At 59.6% G+C, this 23507-nt stretch overlaps 1 protein-coding gene, 1 long non-coding RNA gene and 1 pseudogene across 5 annotated transcripts in view; all 3 read right to left on the reverse strand.

The window, feature by feature from the left end:
- Positions 1-4157: 4157 nt before the first annotated feature.
- Positions 4158-10661, reverse strand: LOC140604965 (uncharacterized). Of its 2 annotated transcripts, XR_012007758.1 has the most exons (4): positions 8565-10661; positions 7681-7948; positions 6764-6938; positions 4158-5453 (listed from the first exon to the last, which is right to left on the reverse strand). It is a non-coding gene; the product is annotated as an uncharacterized lncRNA (long non-coding RNA). The 2 variants fall into 2 exon arrangements; XR_012007757.1 differs by having other exon boundaries at positions 4159-5453; positions 7681-10661.
- Positions 10662-19667: 9006 nt separating this feature from the next.
- On the reverse strand, positions 19668-21178 carry LOC140604967 (adenosine 5'-monophosphoramidase HINT1 pseudogene; annotated as a pseudogene).
- Positions 21092-23507, reverse strand: part of UBE3C (ubiquitin protein ligase E3C) — a 126215-nt gene continuing 123799 nt past the window's right edge. For all 3 annotated transcript variants that reach the window (XM_072776813.1, XM_072776812.1, XM_072776814.1), the window contains exon 23: positions 21092-22865. In XM_072776813.1, coding sequence (XP_072632914.1) covers positions 22695-22865 — 171 coding nt within the window. In that variant the 3' untranslated portion in view covers positions 21092-22694. The remainder of the gene's footprint in view (positions 22866-23507) is intronic.

Below are 23507 nucleotides of genomic sequence, written 5' to 3' on the forward strand. Positions count from 1 at the left end.
GGGTGTGGGTGCTGCACCCACGGTGAGTTGGCAGCCCCGGCGCAGAGTGAGTCTCCCGCTGCCCGGAGCACGGGGCTCCCCAGGGATGGCCGACCTTCCCGTACTGGACCTGCCAGAGCCCGGGCAGGGGCAGGGCTTCTGGGACTGGACTGGGAATTACCTGCGGGTCACACACACCCCTCCCAGGCCCGAGCGAGGGTGACACAGCGGTGACCTCCGCCAGGTCCTTGACCTGTGGGTGGCTGGGGGGCCAGCTGGGTGGCCGGTAGGACACGGACTATTGCCTTGGGGCCGTGGCCTCTGCAGGGGCGGCCAAGGTTGGAGCTCTGGGCCCGAGGTCAGGGTGACGGCCTCAGGCCTTATGGGTGCCTCTGTCCAGGACTCCCCGGCTGGTGTCCCACGGGCCTGGGCAGACCAAGGAGCCTAGGGCTGTCACATGCACGCACACTCACGCCCACACATGTACATGCACTGGAACATGCACACGCTGACACCCACAGACACACACACCTACACACATACACACACTGGCAAATGCTGACACCCACACACTCCTCACACTAACACACACGTACACACACCCACGCATGTATACACACTGACACATGCACACACTAGCACACATTCACATGCACAAGCACACGCTCACAAGTGTTTATACACACACGTGTACACAGATCAGCACACACAGAGTCATGTACCTACTGGTGCACACACAGGCACACTCACACATGTATACACACACAGAGGCACACTCACATGTACACATTGGTGCACACACATAAATACACACAATGCCCACACAGCAGCACACACCCACCCATGCATACCCCTGTACACATGTGCTTTCACACATAATCACAACATTCAAACACACATGCATACACATGTACAAACAGATGAATAAGTAACACTAGCACTCGACAGTGAACTGCGTGGCTCATCACTGCGGTTTGGGGACAGTGGGGTCCGCATAGCAGCAGCCTAAGGTGCGACTCTACATAACATCCTTTTAACAGTAATGCTTTGAGATGTGACAGTAACGTGAGCCCAAAGTAAACATGCAGACGCGACAGGTGCATCCTATACCCCAAAGGCAGTCGCTGTCCGTCTGAAAATGTCTCACACACGACTTGGGAACGGGAACAAGCCCTGGGATTTTTCCTGTCACAAAAGGGGCACGCCGAGTGTGCATGTCCTTGCTGCCGCGGGGGTGGGCCATGCCATCTCCTGGAAGCCCTCTGGGAGGTGCTGTCCTGTTACCCTCCCGGTGGGAGGGCCTCCTGCTGCTTGGACACGCCTGCCCATCCCCCAGAGCAGGTGCCCAGGTTGCGGGGTGAGGGCGGGGGCAGCGAGTGGGGACAATGGAGCCAGGCACTGCCTTCCAGGAGCTCTCAGGGGGTCGGGACATATGCCCTCCTCCTGCTAACTTGTATCTTTATTTAGGATTTTTTTTCTTTTTCCTTTCGCTTTGACTGTAGTAAAATACACATAACATTTACCCCTGTGACATTTTCATGTGCACGTTTCAGGGGCGATAAGGAGACTTACGTTGTTGCACGGCCACCACCCACCACGGAACATCTCCCTGGTCCCAAGTGGAACCTTTGCCCTGGTGAACGCTCACCTGTGTGTGAACCTGGCTCCTCCAAGGATGGTTTGGCCGTGGTCACACATGGCATTGCTGTCCTGGGCCTGGCCCGGGTCACTCAGAGGGAGTCCAGACCTCAGGCCTGATGTCCGGAGCGCGTCAGAGGCCCCGTCCTGCTCTGGCTGATGACCCACCCGCGTGTGCTCTCACTGTTCTTCCTTCCTGGCCACCCACCCCCCTGGACCTGGACGGGGGCCCAGGGCTCCTCCCCTCCTTCACCCCCCCATCCCCTCCCTCCCAGATGTCCTGGGCCTGCGGATCGGCTCAGGGGACACTCAAAGCAACGGCTCACACCTGGTGACGCTTGAGCACCACTCAGCTGCTGGTGGGGGAGGGAGCCCTGCAGGTGCCGCATGTGTGTCCCGCCCCCTCATCCCACAGAGACCAGGATTCCTGGGGGTCAAGGCCTCTGGCCCCTCCCCCAAGCCAAGGCAGAGGCTATGACCTTGCACCGCAGCTCCAGGAAGGGTCCTGGGTGCCCAGTGAGTGGCCTCCGCCCGGCCTGACCTGTCCCCTCAGAGATGGCCTCCTGGCTGCCGGGATCTGGGGAAACTGGGTGTGCCCACGTGCACGGTCACTGGAGCCTCGGGAGCCCTGGGTGCAGGGCTGGTGGGGTCAGGCCCAGAGCTGGGGACAGAAGCCCTTCTGGGAGGCCCTGGGCTTCAAAGCCCAGTTCTGCCGAGTGACATGCCCGCCACACTTGCTTCTGGAATGGCCAGGTGAACCTGCTTGCCGTCCCTGCCCTGACTCACTGCGTTGGCCTCTCCGGCCCCTCCCGCTGCCCCCACACAGGAGCTGTTCACGGCGCCCTAGTTAGCTGCCCCTGCTCCCCATTCCTGCAGCCCAGGCCTGGAGGGGAGCCACCCCCACCTCCCCAGCCCCTAAAGAAACCTGTCCCTGCCCTGTGGGCGTCCCTCTGCCTGGGAGGCTGTCAGTCACTGACACCCTTGTTGGTTCCAAGTAGCTGGTTTGCTCTCGGGCTGGGACGCAGGGACCCGTCCAGGGAGGAGGCTACCTCAGAAGAGGGGAGCAACGGCGGGGGCACAGTGACCCAGGTTGCCCACAGACACACCTGGGGGAGGCGAGGAGGGGGCTAGAGGTCAGGTCTCTGCTCCCTGTGGTGCTTCTCCCGCCAGCCAGCCTCAGAACCCACTTCCAGCACATTCTGTCCAGGGCGGTCCCTCGATGGGGCATAGTACCTCCTCCATGCGGCCCGGGGGCGTCTGTCCCACCTCGGCCCAGCACTGCCCACTCCTGGCCCTGCTCCCAGGCTCCCCTTCCACTGCTGGCCCCATCGGGAGCCGGGCCCCATGACTGCACAGCTGCAGGTGCTGCGAGCGGGAGCAGGGATACCAGCTGCCTCGGTTCAGGTTATTTCTCCCTGGAGACCCACGAGCACCCCAGGCTGTGAAGGTCAGGTGTGCACTCCTGCCGTCTGGTCAGCTCCATCCTGCAGGGCAGTCCCCAGCGCCCTTCGTGTCCCTGGGGCAGGGGGCAGGGAGGTAAGCTGCCAGACCCACCTGGTGCTGGGTCCCCTGCCACTGCCAGCAGGAACACAGACCCCGGCTTGGACCCAGGGCCCGTCTTCTGCCTGCATCTAGAAACTAGGCTGGCTACCTGGCTCTTGTCACTGTGGGTGAAGCATTGTCCATTCATGCTCCCAAAGGGCAGACATGTCCGGGGAGAGAGCAGGGCAGCCTTCTCCCGAAGGGGCTGGGCAAGCAGGGGCATGGGCAGCATCCACCTGCAGAAAGTTCTAGAAGAGGATAGAGACTCCTGGGCCCAGAGCAGGCTTCACCCCTTGCTGTTCTCAGCAGACCCCGAACCGAGGCCCTCAGCTGAATGGAGCAACAGTGTGCAGGCTGGGGGCCCACGTTGGGGGGTGGGGGGGTCCTGCAGTGGCCTGGTTGTGTGGACAACACTCTTCCTGCAGTGGGTGCTGGAGCACAGCATAGCTGGGAGAGCCGCCCAGTGAGGGGGGCACCCACAGCGGGGGGTGGGAGGGCGGCAGGCGAGGGAGCACCCAGTCCCTCCGCTTCTGTGGGAGCTGGGTCTCTGTGACAGCTTCCCCTTCCCGGCAAGCCCTGCGAAGGTCGCTGCCCTGCCCAGACCCAGGATGCCCCCCAGGGACACCCACTGTCCTGACCTAAACCAATCCCCAGAGAGTGAGGCCCCAGGTGGGTGGGGGGCCTGGGATCCCCTGCAGCTTCTTTGTCGAGCCCCACCCCTTAGCTGGGTGCCCCTGCCGGTGACTGGTGTGCCCCTGTGGACCTGGGGTGCACCTCCTCGGCTCCTGGTACATCGAGTGGGTCCCAACCTGGATTGGGTGCCCAGGTGGCCGGAAACGCTTGCACATCCACCACGTGCAAAGTCTTCACCCCGGCGGAGGACGTCACCAGCTCTGTGATGGAGCAGTGTTTCCTGCTGAGGGTTCAAGACCTGGGCTAAGGCGCCAAGAAAGGTCATTTTGTACATTAAATACGCATCAGGCTTACGTTTTCTCTTATTTGTTTTTTTTTTCTAAGATCTTATTTATTCATGAGACACAGAGAGGCAGAGACACAGATAGAGATAGAGGGGGAAGCAGGCTCCCTTTGAGGACCCTGATGCGGGACTTGATGCCAGGACCCTGGGGTCACACCCGGAGCCGAAGGCAGATGCTCCACCACTGAGCCACCCAGGTGTTCCTCCTTTATTTTTATTTTTATTTTTTAAGATTTTATTGATTTATTCATGACAGAGAGAGAGAGAGAGAGAGAGAGAGAGGCAGAGACACAGGCAGAGAGAGAAGCAGGCTCCATGCAGGGAGCTCGATGTGGGACTCGATCCTGGGTCCCCAGGATCACACCCCAAGCCAAAGGTGGCACTAAACCGCTGAGCCACCGGGGCTGCCCCTCCTTTATTTTTTAATGAAAAATAAATCAACACAGAACCCTTCATTTCTCCCTGTGGAGTCGACCTTAGGGTCCACTGGCTCCATGGAGCCCGCGGAGAGGACCTTTAAGATCCTGGGAAGGTGGGACCGGGACTGGGGTGGGGGGCTGATCTGCCTTGGCGCCGTCTCCGTGAACGGCCATTCCCGCGGTGAGTGCGGTGAGGCCTGTGGTGTGCTGCCCACGCCGCCCTCTGGGGCTGGCCCACCAGTGGCGCTGCCTGCAATTCCTTCCCGGTTCTGGGGAAATACAGATGTTTCTCCGAATCCCAAGAATCATCATTTGAGAAACCGGTAAGACAGGAAAAAGGACTGTGATTCCCTTAGGACAATTAGAGCCTAAGCTCAGCATAAGGATGGGCTGGCTGGGGACACCCCTGGTGCCGACGCACAGGCTGGAGTGGAAATGGCAGGCATGGCGGGGATGAGTTGGGGAACTGGGTGTGGGTGTGGGAGAGGGAGTGACATGGGCACCCTCCCCGGGAGCCGCTGTCGTCATGATATGCCTGATGGGGCCTGGGTGCTGCCACTGTGAGTCATGCCTGCCCACAGCAGCCCTGGCTAGCCTGCCTCCGACCCCGAGGGGGGACCCCCGCCCCCCAGGAACCCCTGGCCTCCAGGTCCTGAGGTGCAGGAGGGAGGGTCCCGTGCTGGGAGACCATTCCCAGGTGGCCAGAGCCTACCCTGTGACCGCCCCCCGGTTGGAGTGTCTGCCGCAGGTCCTCTGATGTGCCAGTAACACACTGTTCATTATTAGACCAAACTTTTTAGATTTTCCACGATGCGGAGTCAGGCGTCTGAGAGATGCTGGCATGACCGTGGGAGACCTAAGGGAACCATCCACAGGGAGCCAGGTGTTCAGTGCCGCATCTTCAAAACAGAAAGCCTCAAATGTTTCCCATGACCCTATCACAGAAAAATGGTGCCTTATTGTTACGGGCAACCAGCAGTGCTTAAGGCACGGAAATAGGGCGGTAGTGAAAACGCCCGAGAACGTGATTCCGGGAAGGCACCGGGGCAGAGATTCCGACTTCTTCCCGGATCTGGACCATGAGCACCTGCCAGGTCCTCACTGCCTCCATTCCTGCCACCTCCCTGGCCCCGCGGGCCCTGTGTTGGCGGGGGGAGGCCGTAGGGTGCGGCCTGGGCGAGTGCGGGTGTGTGCAGGTGGTGCGCGCAGAGCGGGCCTTCCTGCAGGACACGCAGGTGCGGTGGGGGCGGCTACAACAGGGTGGGCGCACCTGGCTGGGACCCAGGGTGGGGACACGCAGGGTGGGCCACACATGCCACACGCTCTTCCCCGCCCCCACCGTCCGCAGAGCACGGCCCAGGTGGGGGAGCCATCAGACAGGGTGCCATAGGTCACTGAGCCCATGGCTCCCCGCCAGCTGCAGCCCTGCCTCACTTGGGGGTGCCCGGGGAGCCCCAGGCCTGAGCGGCTGCTCCGAACTGCCTGGTTCCAGCCCTGCATGTCTGCTCCTTCAGGTAATAAAAACATTTTGATTTCTGGGGGCACCTGGGGGGCTCCGTCGGGGAAGCCTCTGCCTTCAGCTCAGGTCATGGTCCTGGGATCAGGCTCCATGGGGGGAGGGGAAGGACTATGGTGCCATCAGTGAGGGGCCATGCTGGGCAGGCCCCCGGGTGCCTCCCACCCCAGCTTCCTGAGACAGGGTCCCTTCAGCACCTGCTCCTTCCTGCCTCCCTGTGTCCCCCCCCTTGGCTCGTGCTCTGGCACGGCCCTGCTTCCCCATGAGCCCCAGGTCTTCATGGGTTAGACCCAGGGCTCTTGTTGGGGCTCCTCCCTCCAGTCCTGCATGGGAGGGCACAGGTGCATTCGTGAGGACGGTGACGGTCGGAGCTGTGGAGGCCGAGAAAATAAAGGCCATTCCACTTTAAGTTCAGCGTTAGCACAAGTACAGCCATCCCAGGCCCCTGTGAATAAGCTGAACTTTACCTTACTTCAGTTACAGGAAGAAACAGCTTAGAGCTTGACGTCCTAGAAAGCCCCATATTAGAATAAAAACAGAGCCCAAGCCAAGGGCAGGAAGCCCCTATTAGAATGAGAACAGAGCTCAAAGCCCTTGAAGGCCCCATATCAGAATGTAAACAGAACTTGAGGAATTCCTCCACCCCTTCTGGAGGTCCCCTAGACCAGCCCTTAAAACTAAGCTGGAACCCACCTCGGGGTCCAAGCCCCTGCTCAGCTGTGTCGGGTACACTTGGACCCAAGCTCGAGCTTGTAAATAAACCCTCGTGTGTTTGCATCGGTGTCGGCTCCTTGGTGGTTTCTCGGATTCACGATCTTGGGCACAACAGGAGCAAGCAAGAACACAGGGTGGATGGCGCTGACCGGCCCTGGAGAAGCAGAGCAAGTTGGGGATGGGTAGCCCGGGGCCAGAAGAGACATAGATGGGACAACGAGCCCCCTCCCTATGCCCCAGGCTGCTCCCGCGGCCCTGGGTCCCAGAGGCTCCAGAGACCCAACAAGTTCAAAATGTCCGCGTGGGGTCCCCCGAGCTTGTGCCCATCTCATCAGCGTCACAGGCCTCCAGTCCTCGTCCCCTTCCTCCTAGAAACCCCGGCTACAGAATCGGCCCCAGCCCCCCACCCCTCTCACTGCAACCCCCCCCCCCACGCAGCCCCAGGGCCCTGGGATCGGGCGATGCCCCCTCTTTCCCTCCCACTGCAAGGGCAAACCCCAGATCTGGCCACCACCTGCTCCTCTGGCCTGGCCCCCAGCCTGCCCACCCCCTTGGGGCCAGCTCTGTCTCCGGGGCATCGTGGGAGGGACAAGGGACGGGGTACTTCCCACAGCGTATGAACCCTTTCCTTCCCTGCACATTCGTCCTCAGAGTACAAGGTCACCAGGGCCACAGAGCAGCAGCAAGCGTAGTGGAGTGTCCCTCAGGAGGCACAGGGAGAGCAGCGGGCAGGCGGACCCCATGGACGGCACACGGGTTCACCTTAATGTGGGAAGGGTGCGTCTGAGGCGCCTGAGGACTGTGTTCCTCGGCCCCTGGGGCAGGGTGCTCACACCTACCTGGCCCTGGACCACAGGCCCCACCCCCACTGCACCTGCCCAGGTGGGGAGGCCTACCTGGGAGTCTTGGGGAGCTGCACTCGGGGGGTGCAGGCGCCAGTGGAGTTTGTGAGGCCTCCTCTCCTCCTCGGGGGCTCTGGATGCAGGGACAGCACTCTGGCCCAGCTGGCGGCCCCCGTGTCATCAGGGCGTGACTCAGGGGCCTGCCATCCCTCCAGGTGGCCCTTGTCCTCCGCAGCTGTGTTTACCTTCTTCCCTTCTCTCTAGCCTGCCCAGGCTCCGGGCATGCCCCCATGGTCCAGCCGGAAGAGCCACCCCGCGCCCTCTAGGGAGACAGAGGACCCCATGCCGACCTTCCACCTCTGCCCTCCAGGCTCGTCTTTACAAGGTCCTTATGAGGTCTGCTCTATGTCTGCCACCCACTGCCGGGCCAGGCCGGACAGACCAGGGTCTCCTATTTGGGGCGGTCTTTGTGCCTTCCAGGCTCTGGCCCAACCCCAAGGAGGACTTGGAGGCCACCCCAGGGATCGGCTGTCCTGGCTGCTGCCCCCCTGGACATGCTTGGGACCAAGACCCAGTCTTTACCGCGCCCTCCTGGCTTTGGCTGCCCCGTAAGTGGTGCCCTGGGTCCCAGGCACACCCGGGATAATGGGTGGAGCTCACTGTTTGCCCGAAATCCGACCTCCCTGGGTGTCCTGTCCCTCAGGCGGGTATAGCCGTGATCTCCCACAGGCCTTGGCTCTCCAATGGAATGTTCCGGAAAGTGGCCCCAGGGACGCAGAAAGGGGCGCCTGGGGCCGAGCTCTCCCCCACCTCCACCTGCACTGTAAAGGGGCCTTCCTACAGCCGGCCCCACATCTCCACCTTCCAGAATGGTCGGCACACAGCAGACTGCACCATAGGACTGAGGGTTTTGCTAAAGAAACCATAACTTAAATTACCTGGCGGACGTAAGGTGCTTCGGAAGCCACAGCCAGTGTGTTGCCCAGTCCTGACCGAGGACGTCGCCGGCCAGGGGCTGAGAAGCTCGGGCAGGGGACGTGTCCGTGGGCAGGCAGAGAGCTGAGGCAGGGCTCCAGGGTCTCTGCTGTGAAACCTCCGCATCCGTTCATGGGGCCCCTGGCCACGGTGCACCCAGAGTCCTGGAGGCTGACCGTTCTGTGCTGGGGGGTCCTAGCCTGGTGGCTGGTCCACAGCGCCCGGGGCCTCCACTCACCGGGTGTGGGTAGCAGGCTCGCTCCCTTCAATGGGTGAGGCAGCCTCACGCAGGTCACAGCACCGGGGGCCGTGCCTGAGGCAGGGGAGGCTCCGCGGGTCCGAACCAGGGGCAGACTCAGGATAAGCTGCGCGACACCAACCTCAGCTGCCGCCCTGGGTGAGCCCGGGACACCTGCACCTCTCCCTGCCCCCGCAGAGCAGATGCCAACGTCTGGTTTGGTTCCCAATTCCCTGAACCACTAGAGGAGGCACCTTCCCTGCCTGGGGGCCTGGCCAGCATCGCGAGGGTGATGAGGGCAGCTGCCCACAGGCCCAGAGGAGCAGCCATGCTGACCTTGGTCGCTCTGCCGAGCGTGGTCCCCACCCCTTTCCGGGATGACCCGGGCTTTGCTCACCTGTCAGTGCCGGTGCACGCAGCCCGCCTCCCCATGTGCTGCCAGCCCCCGCCGGCTCACCCTCCAGTGGGTGCAAGGACTGCCCCGGGCAGCAGGTGTCACGGGGTGGTGGCCCCTCTTCCTGGTTACCATGTGCCTCCCACCTCTCCTCATGCTGCGCGCTGCCACTGAGCCAGCACATGGCTGGGGCCCCACATCTGATCCCCAAATCCCGGTGCTCTGGGCCCACGTGGCTGCTCTATCAGCTGCACCCACTGCCAAGTCCCATATCCCCAGCCATGCTGCTGCTCCCTGCCCTGCTGCTCCCCTGCCATCCCCTTCTGGCAGAGCTGGTCCCACTTGGGTTTTGGGTTTCAGCTCAGCCTTCGTGTGGGAAAGTTTGCTTCCATCCCCTGTGGAGGAGCAAGTGCTGCTGTCTGACCTCTGCCCTACTGGGGAAGAAGGGGGAGGCAGGCGGTGGCAGCTGGGAGGGGTGGTGAGGGGGGGTGTCTTATGAAGTGTTTGTAGAGGGAAGGCAGGAGCAGAGAGGCCAGCCCAGGGACTGGACCTGCTCCGATGCATGCAGAGGGCGAGGCTTATTTGTCCTCGGGCCTTGGTCTGTGGGCCTGGAAAGACCCCAGAGCCCATGTCCCACCAAGGTGTGTGTGGGGTAAGGCATAAGGGGGCACAGTGGCCATTCCACCACCCTGGCCACGGGCCTGGCCTGTGCTGTGTCCCTAACAAACCAAACAGAGGTATTTGTGGTCTTGGGGTGCAAATGCCTTGCCTGCCAGAGCAATGCCCTGGAAGGAAGGCTTCCCACGGCCACAGGAGGCGGGCAGGCTGCAGCCCAGAGCAGGGAGCGGCCATGGTTCCGGCAGGTGCCCCCACTTGCTGCTGCAGGGGTACAGACACCGAGGCTTTCCGAGGAGCCACCCACGAGTCCTGTGCTATGTGGCAGCGCTGGTGCTCACGGGCTGAGGGTAGGCAGGTGGGCCTCTGTACCTCTCAGCCGCATGCATGCGCAACTCGGATTTCACAAAAACAGCAGCCATCTGAACACAGTGCAGAATCCGGGGTGGACAGGAGGTGGGGTCCCCTGCTGGGCTGGCACCCAAGCCCTGGGCGCTGGCCCCTCACACTGTTGGCTTGGGGAGGCCCTGGGCCCACGTGCTGGGGCAAATGTTCATTTTACAACCAGGGAAACTGAGGCCCAGAGACTGTGAGAGGCTGAAACAATATTAAAAAATCAAAACCAGCATTAAGACAGCGTAGGAGTCATCTCGGGGTGGGGGCAGCTGAATGGCAGCCCCCAAAGGCCTCCGTCCCACCCCTGGAAGGTGTGCACTTAGCGTCATACGGGGCAGGTCGGCAGGGGCTCAGTTTAGGATGCTGGGCTGCAGGTTATCCTGGATCATCGGGTGCCACCCCCCCCCGGCCCCCCCCATCCCCGCGTCCTTATCTGGGAAAAAGCCTCGCCCACATTCCCCCCCCCCCCCCGGAGCCAAACCCGCCGGCACAGGCCCTGCGGGAGAGGCCGTTGCGGGGCGGCAGGTCCGCGGGGTTAGCAGGACGAGGGGCCCAGACCCGGAGCCGCGCCCGCAACTGACGCTCCCCCTCCCCCTCCCCGCCGGGCCGACGGGGGGGCGGCTGCGGGGCCTGCTGGCCGGGCGCGCGGGGCCGGGGGCGCGGGGCCGGGAGGGCCGGGAGGGCCGGGGCGCGGGGCCGGGGCGCGGGGCCGGGGCGGAGGGGGTTTCCAGGTGGCAGAGCTCCTCTCCCGGGTCGGCGAGGGGCACGGCCTTCCTTGGACGCGTCTGTCCCAGGTGATCCCAGGAGAGGCCGGACGCTGAGCGGCGAGGGCCCCCGACCCCGACCCCGGGTCCCGGTCCCCTCCTGCGAGACGGCGCGGTGGGGCCGCGGGACCGCGCAGAGCCACCCCCGCCCGGCGCGGGGCAGAGGCGCCCCCGGCCCCCGCCCTCCTGTCTGGGAGCGCCCCCTGCCGGCCACGTCCGCACGTGCGGGGCTGCGGCGGGCGCGGCGGGACCCCTCCCACGGGCTCGCGCGGGCGGGGCCGCGTAGACTCGCGGGCGGGCCTGGGCCCCCTCTCCCGCCCCCCGCACGCCGCGCGGCGGCCCTGGGGTCCCGAGCCCGGGTTACGGGGTGGCTCGCCCGGCACCGCCGCCTTCGGGGGACGCCGGGCGCCCCTGCGAGGCCGGGGCCGGTCCTCCGGCGCCCCCCCCCCCGGGGCCCCGCCGTCGCATCCCCAGCCCCCGCGGCCTCGCCTCTGGGCCCTCGGGCTGCGGGCGCCTCGGCCGTGGGCAGCTCCTGGCTTGCTCCCTTGGCCCGCGGCCTCCCTCCGGGCCGGGGCTGCGCCGCTCGGCCAGGCCACCGGGTGTCCCCGGCAGGTGGCAGCCGCCTTCCGGGCCGCGGGCTCCGGGGTCTTCCGCGGGATGCGACCCAGCCCTCCGGCCACCGGCGACCAGCGTGGGGCGGACATCTGCCGTCCCTGAAGAGCAGCAGACCAAGGACACGGGCGTGTCGTTCTCTGGCTCCCGAGGGTCCCCCGAAACCTTCACACAACGCCGTGTCCCCACACGGGCCCCCTCTGCTCAATGATCAGGACCTGCGTTCTGCTCACTCCGCCCCGGTCGTCATGGTCCCACCTGGCCACCTGCACCCCAGCCGCCTGAGGGGTGCCAGCCACCCTCCCACCTGCGGGTCCCTGTCACCCGCGGGGCTCACAACTGCCTGCCGTCCAAGCCAGTTCCCAGCTCTGGTATTTAGGATCTGCTCCAAGGGACACGGGAGCCCTTCCCTGACTCCCTGCCCAGCCTGTACTCCTGCCCAGTGACCTCCTGCTCCTTTTGGGGGGACAGGTCTGTGTCCCCACCACCTGCCAAGGGCCCCACCTGGACTGTGTGCCCACCTCCCCTCACCCGTTCATTGGACCCCCTCGTTCTGTGAGGCTGCTCCCAGGCACCCTCCCCAGGACCCCCGGCCCCCAGCACAGGCACTGCCTCCCCAGGGGCAGCCTCACCATGGCAGGTGGCGAGTGGCTGCTGGGGCACCACTGGCATCAGGCTGTGGGACGTACCGTCTCGAGAGGGGGTCAGCTGGCAGGTCAAGGCGGGGGTGTCTATGCCGGGCTGGTCATCGGCAGATGCTGTGAGCCGGGGACCTGCCAGCGCCCTACAGCCCCGGCCTCAAGTGCCCTGGGTGAGGCTCTGGGTCCTGTCCATGTGGCTGAGGGGCTCGGGGTCCACTGGATGGTGCAGGGCCCCAGGGGGCCAGGTTCATCTGACTGCACACTCCAAAGGTCCACGGTCTACAGGACCCTGGTTGTCCAGGTTGTCCCCCCCAAGAACAGTGTCGCCCGTGCCCCGGCGCCACAGGCCACTCCCCTGAGAGAAGTGTCCCCTGATGCCCGAGACTGACAGGGCCCACAAGCACTGGCAGGTAAGGCGGTTCGCTCTCTGTCTGCAGTGTGGGCCGCGCCGGGGTCCGCAGTCCTGGGGGGCAGGATGAGTAAGCAGCGTGCCTCAGGGATGCCCTCGGCCTGCGTGGCTGACCGTGGAGAAACCCCGGCCCCCAGGCACTGGTGAGTTTCCAGGGGCCACCCTGTCCTTGCCGCGGTGGGGCCCTGGAGGCTGGGGAGTGCCCTGGGACCCTGACTTGGTGGAAGGCTGCGGCCACGATCGGGGAAGGCGGGGAAGGGCCCAGGGGGTCCACCTTGAACGTGGGGCTGAGATGCTCACACGGGAGGAGACAGTGAACGTGTTCTGGGAAACCACAGAAAGTGTTGATGGGACAGCCCAGGCCTCATGTTTGGGGTGATCTTTCCACATGAAATGTGCCGTTTATGCCTTTGACCCATAAAATGTCAGAGAGAAACTTGTCATCATATTCATTGCACAGATTTTTTTCTCTTGCTCCCGCCCTACCCCAGCTGCCTCTCTCCTTTCTACAGCTCCCTGCATCTGCGGGCATCAGATGCTGTGCTGGGTGCGGCAGCTGCGTGGTCCGCCCGCCCCGGTTCTCACGTCAGCCCAGCATGGGCGGCTCCTGCCGTGGGGTCACGGTGGGGGACAGCATGGGGCCCATGCACAGCAGGGGCCAGGCCGGCCTGAGGTGAGGCCTCCAGGGGCCCCTAGAGGCACGGACAACATGATGCAGTATCTGCCTTTGGTTGGGGGATCTCACTTTGAGGATCCCTGATGTATCCTCGTGGGGGAGCCCAGTTCACATGGAGGACAGAGAGGCACAAAGGGGAGTCTACACCAGAGGCTGCGTGTGGACAGCACGTGTATGGGCAGGACACGGTGACTGCCCAGCACAGAACACAAGATGGCTAGAGCTGACCCAGGAGAGCCCAGCCAGGAGGACACGGCTGGGGGATGGAGGGCCCTGTGGCCCACCCAAGCCGGGGGGTCACAGACACCAGGGGAAGGGTAGGTGGGGTCAGGCTGGAGGTGGAGGTCACAGGTCAGGGAGCCAGCAGGAGGCTTCCTGTGCGCGGAGAAGGTGGGGGGCCCTGGATGAGCCCGTAGGCCGATGGGGGGTGCCGTGGACACCAACTTCTCAAGTTCTGGCCCCTGGGAGCCCAGGAGCATCGCGTGCCTGGTGAGAGTCTCTCACTGGCTGGCAGAGCTGCCGCTTTGGAGGTGCACTCACGTCCCCCCCCCCCCCCCCCCACGCGGCACTCATCCGTCCTGGGCCTCTGGTGAGCTTGCAGGAAAGGCACACATGCGAGCTGCATCCCCACAGGCAGCTTCATAGCTTCATTCGGTCATCAGCAGGGTTACAGCAGGTTCACTCCAAACCCCAGGACATTTCACTACACATTGAGCTTGGCTTCTGGCCTAAGACAAAATAACATGACAGACATGAAGGGAGGGATCAGAGAGGCTAACGAGCCACATGCCACGTGGGTGTGCAGCTGCACAGGTGAGAGTGGGGCCCAGCAGGGAGGTTAGGGACCCACCAGGCACAGCCTTTGGGGCAGCGGCCCTTCACAGTTGGGATTGGGAGGGGTGAGCGTGGCGAGAGGCGGACATCAGCCCGCCCCCGTCGGGCCCTCGTGGTGGTCAGTTCTGGGCACACCCTGTCATGCCACTCGTCCTCATGGCCCATCGCCTCCCAGAGGCCTCGCCCCCTGAGACCTGCCCCAGGCACCAGCAGGGGAAGCTGGGGGGCTCTGCAGGACAGGGGCCTTCATGGCAGCTCCAGCAGGGACACGAGAGGTGGGTGAGTCCTGGGTGAGAACCCACATGGGGCCCGTCTCCCATTACATCGTTGTGGATGTTAAATGTGCGTTAAACTAAATTGCCCTAAAAGCTAAACCATTTAAGAGGAAAAAAGACGGTAGATGAGCTAAGCACACGTCTTGCGCAGACGCGAGAACTGTACGGACGTGGGGGCAGCCCCTGTGGTGTGTGCCGCCGCTCCTGCCAGGTCCAGTCACTGGTCTTCGGCGCCGGCCTTCCCGAGCTCTGTCCTAAGGGTGCGGCGCCCGCATCAGGTAAGCACCGCTCGTGTCCAGAGCAGCACTGAGGTGGACACCGCGGACCCGCGCACCATCCCAGCTGTCCGCGGGGCTCCATGCACTGTTTTCGTTATTTAGGTTCTTATCTTACCCTGGTAGGACGGTACGTACCTGGTTTTCTTAAAGGCGTACAACGTGATGGCTTGATTCGCACACGATCGCCCAGATGCACATGCCCCCACCCTGCTGACCTGTGAGCACGGTGAGGACACACACAGGCCCTCTCAGCGCATCTCAAGTACATGGCACAGCACCGCTCACCTCGGGCCTGGGCTGTGTGTCAGGTGCTCAGAACCTGGACCTCTTCCACGTGAAGCCTGTACCCTTGACCCACCACTCCCTCCCCAGCCCTGGTGACCACCATTTTCCCTTCCTCCACTCTGTCACACCCCGCGCATCACAGATCACTCTGCGTTGGCCTTTCTGTGTTGGGCCTTCTGGCCCATCCACGCTGTCATGCTTGGCAGGGCTTGCCTCTTCATGGCTGAGGAATACTCCAGCTCTCTCCTGCTCACCCCCTGCCCCATCATCCTCCTCCGCTCACCTATCCACTGTCACTGAGGTCGTGCACGTCTCAGCTACTACGAACAGTGCTGCAGTGAACGTGTGGGTGCACGTCGCTGACACCAGATTTCATGTCCTTTGGGCCCGTCCGCACCCAGAAATGGGGTTGCTGGTAGCACTACTGGGATCTTCGCGGGGACCCCACACTGCTCTCCACAGAAGCCGCCCCAGCCTGCATTCCCGCTGGTGGGGCATGCGGGGTCCCACTCCACATCCTGGCCAGCTTCTGCTCTGAGTGGTTGCTTTCACTCCAGGCGTGCAGTGCAGCTCACTGGATCTCACCTGCACTCCCAGACGAGGAGCCACGCGCGTCACCTTCTCACGTGTCTGCTGGCCATCTGCACATCTTCTTTGGAGAAATGTCAGCTCAGGTCCTTTGTTCACTTTCTAATTTGGCTGTTTTTGCCATGCGGCTCCTTCTATGTGCAGACATCAACCCTTAACAACACATGGTTTGCACGTCTTTTCTCCAAGTGGTGAGTTGCCTTTTCACCCTGTTTGCTCCCGGCACAGTGCAGGAGCTCTGCGGTTTGAGCCTGTCTTGCTTATCTGTTGCCTGTGCTTTTGGTGTCATGTCCAAAGAATACTAATTTCCTCATCCTCAGCTGATGGACACATAGGTTTTCTTTAGCTTCTGGCTGGATAATGAATAATGTCACTCCAACAGCCCAGATGCAAGCCTGTTGGACGTCTTCATGTCTTGGTATGAACCTGGAAGTGGCACGGCATGGCATGGCAAGCGTGTAACGCTTTGAGGAACTAAGGCAATGGGATTTTAAACTTTATCTAAGGTTTTTTATTAGAAGCCTTGCTTTACATCCTATCATTTTATTTATTTTAAAAGATTATTTATTTATTCATAGAGAGACACACACACAGAGACAGAGAGAGAGAGAGAGAGAGAGAGGCAGAGACACAGGCAGAGGGAGAAGCAGGCACCATGCAGGGAGCCTTACGTAGGACTCGATCCAGGGTCTCCAGGATCACGCCCTGGGCTGCAGGCGGCGCTAAACCACTGTGCCACTGGGGCTGCCCACATCCTATCATTTTAAAGCCACCACATGATAGAGACACAGTAGGATAATCCCGCGGGTTCCGTGAAGATGTCCGAGTTTCAAGACAAGCCGCCGGCTCCTAACAGTGGCAGCTCAGGGTGCTGTCACCATAAGAAACCAGGACAGGCAGGGAGGACCGCTCCTCCGGGCTTTAATCCCACAGCGGTGCGGCCACCGCCAGATGGAGCATGTGCGCAGCCTACGGGGTCACCCGGGAAGTGGCCAGCCAGGGAGGGCAAGGAAGCCCCAGACCTGGATGGCAGTGGAGGGGGCGGTACCCGGTGTCTGCTCCAGGGCTGGAAGCGCAGGGCAGTCTTACAGGTGATCACCTCCTCCTCGTTACTGTGTTTGCCAAGGGTTCCCAATCCGCAGGATCATGGAGGCCTTAACCAAACCTTCATTCATCAAGCAAATTCATTCAACAATCGTGGAGCCTGATGTGTACTAGGCATTACCCTGGGTATTGGTGTTGAGCAGTTCAGACGAACTGCTGCCCTAATGAGACCTACATGCCAGTGGGGGTGGGGGCGGATGGAGAATGAAGGTGTGGAGTGCGTTAATATATCAGACAGGGACTAGTGCCTCTCAGAAAATTGTGAATAAGCAAGGACAACTCACAACAAGGTTATGACAAGGAAAGGTGACACTGAGCAAAGAATCGCCTGAAGAAAGTGAGGCAGCAAGCCACCTGAGTGTCTGTGGGGAGTGCTTTCATGTAGAGGGAACAAGTGCAAAGGCCCAGAGGCCAGAGGAGGACACCAAAGAAGCCAGTGGAGCCCAGTTAGCAAGAGGTTGGAGATCCCCCCCTTACTGCGATGAAGAATGGTGGACACGGAAGCAGGGTCTGGCCTGCAGTGCCCCGACCAGAATCCCGGGAGACACCTGCTCCTGTGCACCTGCGGCAGGGGTGGGGGACATGGGGGAACCGAGAGGGAGGGAACTGGCTCTGACAGCAGCAGGGGCTGGGTGTCACCCAGCACCAAGGGCACGGACCCCACACATCTCAAGTGGGACGCTCAGAAGTCCCGGCCCTCATGATCTGAGCTGCCCAAGAGTTTCTGAGGTGCTATCATTATTTCCCAACAACTACTCCCAGGGACCAACTGGGACAGTAAAACTGCAGACATGTGAGCTCCTCCCCTGGACCACCTGGCTCAGGCTGAGGGACAGGGCTCTGCCATGGGCCCGAGGTTCCGCATGGTGAGGGACGGACTCGTGAGGCTCTGCTGCCTGCAGCCGAGCAGGAAGGACCAGAAGGGCTGGGCTCACCCACCACTGTGCTCGCCCCAGGGGACCGGTGTGTGTGGGGGTGTGCCCAACAGAGGCACACGTCCTTGTCCCCACAGCCTTACGTGGAACAAGTATTTGCAGGTGTAACCGAGGACCTTGAGAAGGGGTCACTCTGGGTTCTCCGTGGGACCTTGATTCCAGCGGACGAGCACCTGTAGAGAAGGGCGGACACAGATGTGACATGGGCAGATGTGGGGGCACCAGCGGCCGCCAGGACACGGGGAGGCAGGGGACAGATGCTTTCCCAGTTGGGGCTGGGCCTCCGGCACGAGGATGGGTGCTGAGCTCGTGGCATGGCCACCACAGGAGTCTAACGTCCATGACACTCACGTTCTCTGCGCAGATCGTTCCCCAAGCTTCTGCAATCCGTGCAGGCATGACTCGGGGCCTTGTATCTCTGGCTGGCCCTCCTCCCATGGGTCCTTTACAGCATGCATTTATTGCCCCATCTCAAATTCTCAAATAGCGCCCCCTTCACCTAGCACTGTGTCCAAGCAGAAGCTTCTGGTAACACCACTCAGACACTAACGTTCACAGGCTCATCCTGAATCTGCAGTCCTGGCAGTTGACTCGCCTTAGCGCCAAGAGCTGCTCAGACCCCGTGTTCCCAACATACCCCACAAACGCCCCTACCTCCACAGTAAATTCGCGATCACAAGGCTACGCGCCGTGATGCAGCATCACTGTCCTGGGCAAGTGACAAGGGACACGCCCTCTGCTTTTATTCTGCAGGAAAAACACCAAGTGATGAGCCTCCACTGCTGCTGTGCCCCCCCCACCCCGGGGTGGCCAGCGTGGGGGCTCCTAGCCAAAGCTGCGCAGCCGGTGTAAGGTGAAGTATCTTCGGCTCACTGGCGTTGCCTGTAAAGAAGCCATGTCAGAAATGACAGTGAGTTGCTAGTTGTCACAAATGTAACCTGAGGAGGCTGCTCCCGAGAGGCGCTGCCTCTGGATCCCGCAGTAGCAGGCGGTCAATGCACAACCCAAGGCTCAGCGGCTGACGGGAGCTACTGCTGTAAACCGAGGATGAAGGGGGAGATGCACAGGGCAAGAGGCAGGCAAGTCCGCGGAGGCAACAGCGATGGCGTCAACAGGGCTGCGTGCTGCTTACGGCAGGGGTCGGGTGAAGGTCATCCTTCTGCACTTGGTAGATGTGAGGCCGAACCTCGTAAGGCCACAGCTTAGAGTCCACTGCATTTCTACTATAGCAGTCCATGGGAGGAGAACAGTTCTCATCCCTTCCTAACACAGTTGCGAAGCCCAAGTGTCTAGATTGTCCCCACCTTCACAGACACAGGAGCCGATGCACAAAGTACTTAGGCTTAAGAACTCGCCCTCAGTACTTTCTGCAAGCAGAGAGCTTTGCGTGGCCCCTGGCCCTGGAGCCCACGGGAGCCTCCTACTTGCAGCCTGGCTGGTCCTCAGCTCTCCAAGGCCTCCCACCAGGACTCGCTGAGGCTGCCACTGTGGTGTGCGGTAAGGCCTCTGTACACCCATAGTTTGGGGGAGGAGACATGCCAAGGGAAACCTACTGTCAGTGTGGTCCAAGCGTGGCCGTATCCTCTCAGGCCAACACGCACGTGCTGTGCCTCCTGACCTGGCACAGGTGAATTTCACGGAGTTGACTGCCTTGCATGTCTGAGTTTGTTAATATTGTGGCTGTAAGAGGCCAGCTAATCATTAGTGTTGGTTGGTTTCCTTCAGGCTCCTAGTCAAGGCTCCAGATTTCTTTTTTTTCTTTCTTTCTTCTTTCTTTCTTTCTCTTTCTTCCTTTCTTTCTTTCTCTTTCTTTCTTTCTTTTTCTTTCTTTCTTTCTTTCTTTCTTTCTTTCTTTCTTTCTCTTCTTTCTCTTTCTCTTCTTTCTTTCTTTCTTTCTTTCTTTCTTTTTCTTTTTCTTTCTTTTTCTTTCTTCTTTCTCTTTCTCTTTCTTTCTTTCTTTCTTTCTTCTCTTTCTTTCTCTTTCTTTCTCTTTCTTTGCCATGCAACATTGTCTTTTATTATGTATGGGTTTTAAAAATTACTTCCTCAATCTATCCATACACAGGCAAAAGTATACTGTTTAACATACTGGAACTTAGAAATATTGATCATTGCCTAGAGAAGGGAAAATTATCTCTAAAACATGCTTAACCAGGAGGCCAAATCATCTGCTGGCCTCCAAGAACATGGAGATGAACATGATAGATAGACTGTCCCCCATCTGAACCTTCATTCACCACCATTCGTTAACCTTTCTTCAGGCCCAGATCAGCAGCACATTTCTTGCCAACAATCATTAAATGTCCAAGAAGACTTTCATCATCATCTTCTGCTACAGAGATCTGGGATATATGCTTCTTGGGTATCACCAGAAAATGAGTTGGTGCTTGAGGGGAAATGTCATGGAAAGCAAGACACTGGTCATCCTCTAAAATGATTTTGGCTGGGATTTCCTTGCGGATGATCTTTCCGAAGATCGTGTTGCCACCAGGCCGGGCGGCCTGAGCCTTGGCGATCTCATCGGCCATCGCGGCCTCCTCCCGCGCGGCCGCCCCGGGGAGAAGGCTCCAGATTTCCATTTTATTTGCATCTTCATTCACCTTTGGCTGTCTTTCTTCAAGGTATGAGATGGCTTAAATATGAAATTATGTCCAGCTCACCACTCCTCTTGAGGAAGCTTCTGGAGCCCTTCCTAGGCTCCAGATCCCATGAGCACCCATAGGTGTGCGAGGCGCTGCCTCAGTTCTCCGTTGTTGTGAGCGGCATGTCTGTGTGAGAAGGCCTGCGTGGATCGGCCTGCATGAACGGCAGGCTGCCGCTTGCCGGGGCCGTGCCACGTGGCTTCTGTGGGCTCCGCGGTGCCTGGCAGTGCTGCAGAGGTGCATGGCACACATAAGCCACGGGGCGGGGTTGTCACCGACACCAGGATAGGATATGGTGACAAGAGCACTGATGAGCGAGGACACTGGCCAGATCCACCTGCAGGTGACAGCTTGTGAGAAATACCTGGAGTACGCCCTACTTTAATTCAATGTTCAGGTTTGAGCACAAAACTACCAGCAGTGAACATGAAGCAGAACAGAACACAGAGAAAGGCAAACAAGGCACTGCACGAGAGCCTCCCTTTAGATATAATGGTTCTCAACACTGTCTTGCTAATCCTTCAAGTGCCCCAGGAGGGTGGCAGTCCCCTGGGGCTGGGGACCCTGGCTGTCAGCAGCAGCCCAGGAAGGGCCCCCCAGCACACGGCCACCTGCCAGAGCCTCTCCAAGTGTGCAGACGGTTGGCATCCTGTCTGGTTTGGTGGGTTCTCAGCAATACTCACAGGCTGTTCTTATACCGTGTTACCTGATGTCACTCACGCACCCGTGATGAAAATAGTCCACTCTTAGAATTTCAATTGTTTCAGCAACTAATCACAATGATTTCAGGGGACTCCAAAACAGTCTTGGGGAAAAAAACATTTAATGCAAATATTTAACCACTGGAACATACAAATAAATAAATAAGCTCAGAGAAGCTAAGAAAAAAAAAAAAAAAACAACCCAAGTAGAGATAACCACCCATCTCCCTTCAGTCCCAGGTAATCCATTTTCAAAATACTGATAATAAAATACACAAACTATTATAAGAAGATACAGAACATTCAATATAACCCAACCTAAGATAAAAATAAAACCAAGGACAAACCCTAATTATTTTATTTCTGTATATCAAGACTACAAATAGCATTTAAACACTTAATTTATTATTCAAATTATGAAATTATACATTTTTTTTTTGATATGGTCATTGTCTTAAAAGTGTCATTCAGTATCCCCGCATTTAAAAGCATATTGCTAATTCTGGTCAATTCCATAGGACATCCCACAGCCCCAGTGACAGGAAACGCTGGGCGAGGCAGAGGGAAAACGGAAGGAGACCTCCCCCCCCCACCCCCCGCCGGCAGTAGTGAGGGTCACTCTGGCTCCCACAGCTCATGCTCAGAGAGCGAAATCACCCAGCAACAAGGCAGGTCCTGATAAAGTGCCTTTTTAAGGAAGGGTCATCAACACTCCTCTCCCCGGACACGCGTTTGGGACTGTCCAGTCTTCTCCAGGGCAGCACCATCGAGAAGCAGAGGGTGCAGAAGCATGGCGCACTACCCAAATACCCAGGAGGAGGGGCGGGTGCGGCCCTGGGGGGAGGAGGATGGGCGGCGGCCCCGCCATAGCAGGCCGCCACTTTGGTTCAAGTGACTCCAATCGATGCCAGTGTCTGCTCTCCCCAGGTCACTGCTGATCACAGGCCACACGCGCTGTGGGAGCTGGACAAGCCTGCCCCTCGCCCGGATGCTCTCCAGCCACGATGTGGAGCCGAACATGGAAGAGGGATGGAGCATCCCCCTCACACACACCCACACACAGGAATACCCAAACCACCACGCTGCGGTCAACGGTATACCGAAACAAGCATGCTAATCCCGTTCAGGGGAATGGCTTAAAAAGCACAAATAAAATATTCTCATTGTTGTGTATTTTCCAAACCTAACCACTTTGGGAAAAGGCAGCAGGAGAGAAAATGCCTTTAGTTTTAACAATTGGGATTGTAAACAATTCAGCCACACGAGAAGCAGAGGGCCCTGAGAGGAAGTGTCTCCCCTCCCAGGCCCTGTGTCTCCATAGACCGAGTAAGCGCAGCCCCCGGTGGGAGCCTGGGCACCTCTGGACGGGCTCGAGTCCATCGGCAAAGCCAAAGCTTCATCTTTGGTTATTTCATGGAGTCGCCACGCATCTGAGGCTGTGCTCTTCTTGGCAAAAGGACTAAAGTAGCCACGTGGCACATAACATTTGTTATTCTAAGTTCCTTGAAAAGCAGTATCCATCTAAGTAAGTGACCACGACTTAACGGACCATCTAAAACATGGGGGGGGTGGGGAGTGAGGGACAGGGGTTGGGGAAGACAGGAGAGCTGCAGGAGTCCGGCCCCAGCCCCCTCAGTGGCCAGGGGGCACCACCCGCAGTGTGGGCGCTGGTCACCCCTCTGTGGAGGGTCAGTCCCAGTCTCAGCTCAGCTCAGCTCAAAGCCAGCAGCACATTCGATAGCATAGAGGAGCTTACTCCGCAGAAGGGTCTCGTCGTAAAACTCAGGAAGCTTCAGCAGGTTCATGCAGGTGCTGGCCGTGGGGAGCCGCTCAAGGTCAGAGCCCCCGTTGTGAATGCAGAATGCGGGGTACAGCTCCTGAAAGACAGCAGGTATGCAGGACGCAGCTTTAGCACGCAGGCCCTTGAACAGATTTTTTTGAGAGCACACAAAACCTGCCTGCTTCAAACAGTGAACCATTGTCACATTTTCCCAAAAGACATCTGGTTTCTCATTACACTGCAGGCAGAGCAGTATAGCGTACCAAATACCCTGCACTACGCTTTGTACCTGAGAAAGGACAGGAATAATGTTCACTCATGGCAAAGAGAACCTCTCCAGTGAGCAGGGCCTTTATGGCTTTGTGTTTTAGTCTTTAAAAATTTTGTTAAAATTCAAAAAGGTATGAGGGTCAAGACTTGCATATATATTCCCATTTGCTTCTGTTAAGACAGACAGAAGCCACCCCAGGGAAGGAGCAGAGTGCAGGGACGTCTTCTAACTCAGGAGCCATGTGACGTAGCAACAGGATATACAAACCAAATTCACTCAGGAGGGGAGAAGAGTAATCTCAAATACTGAAAGCAGAACAAAACAAAGGAACTGTGCACGGCTTAATCACAGAGGGAGGCATTACTCCGAGTGGTGTTTTTTAAGTTTTATTATTTGAGAGAAAAAGAGAGAGACAGAGAGCACAAGGAGGGCAGAGGGAGAGGGAGAAGCAGGCTCCGCATTGAGCAG

This window comes from Canis lupus, chromosome 15 (genome assembly GCF_048164855.1).
Source record: "Canis lupus baileyi chromosome 15, mCanLup2.hap1, whole genome shotgun sequence".
NCBI classification, from domain to species: Eukaryota; Metazoa; Chordata; class Mammalia; order Carnivora; family Canidae; genus Canis; species Canis lupus.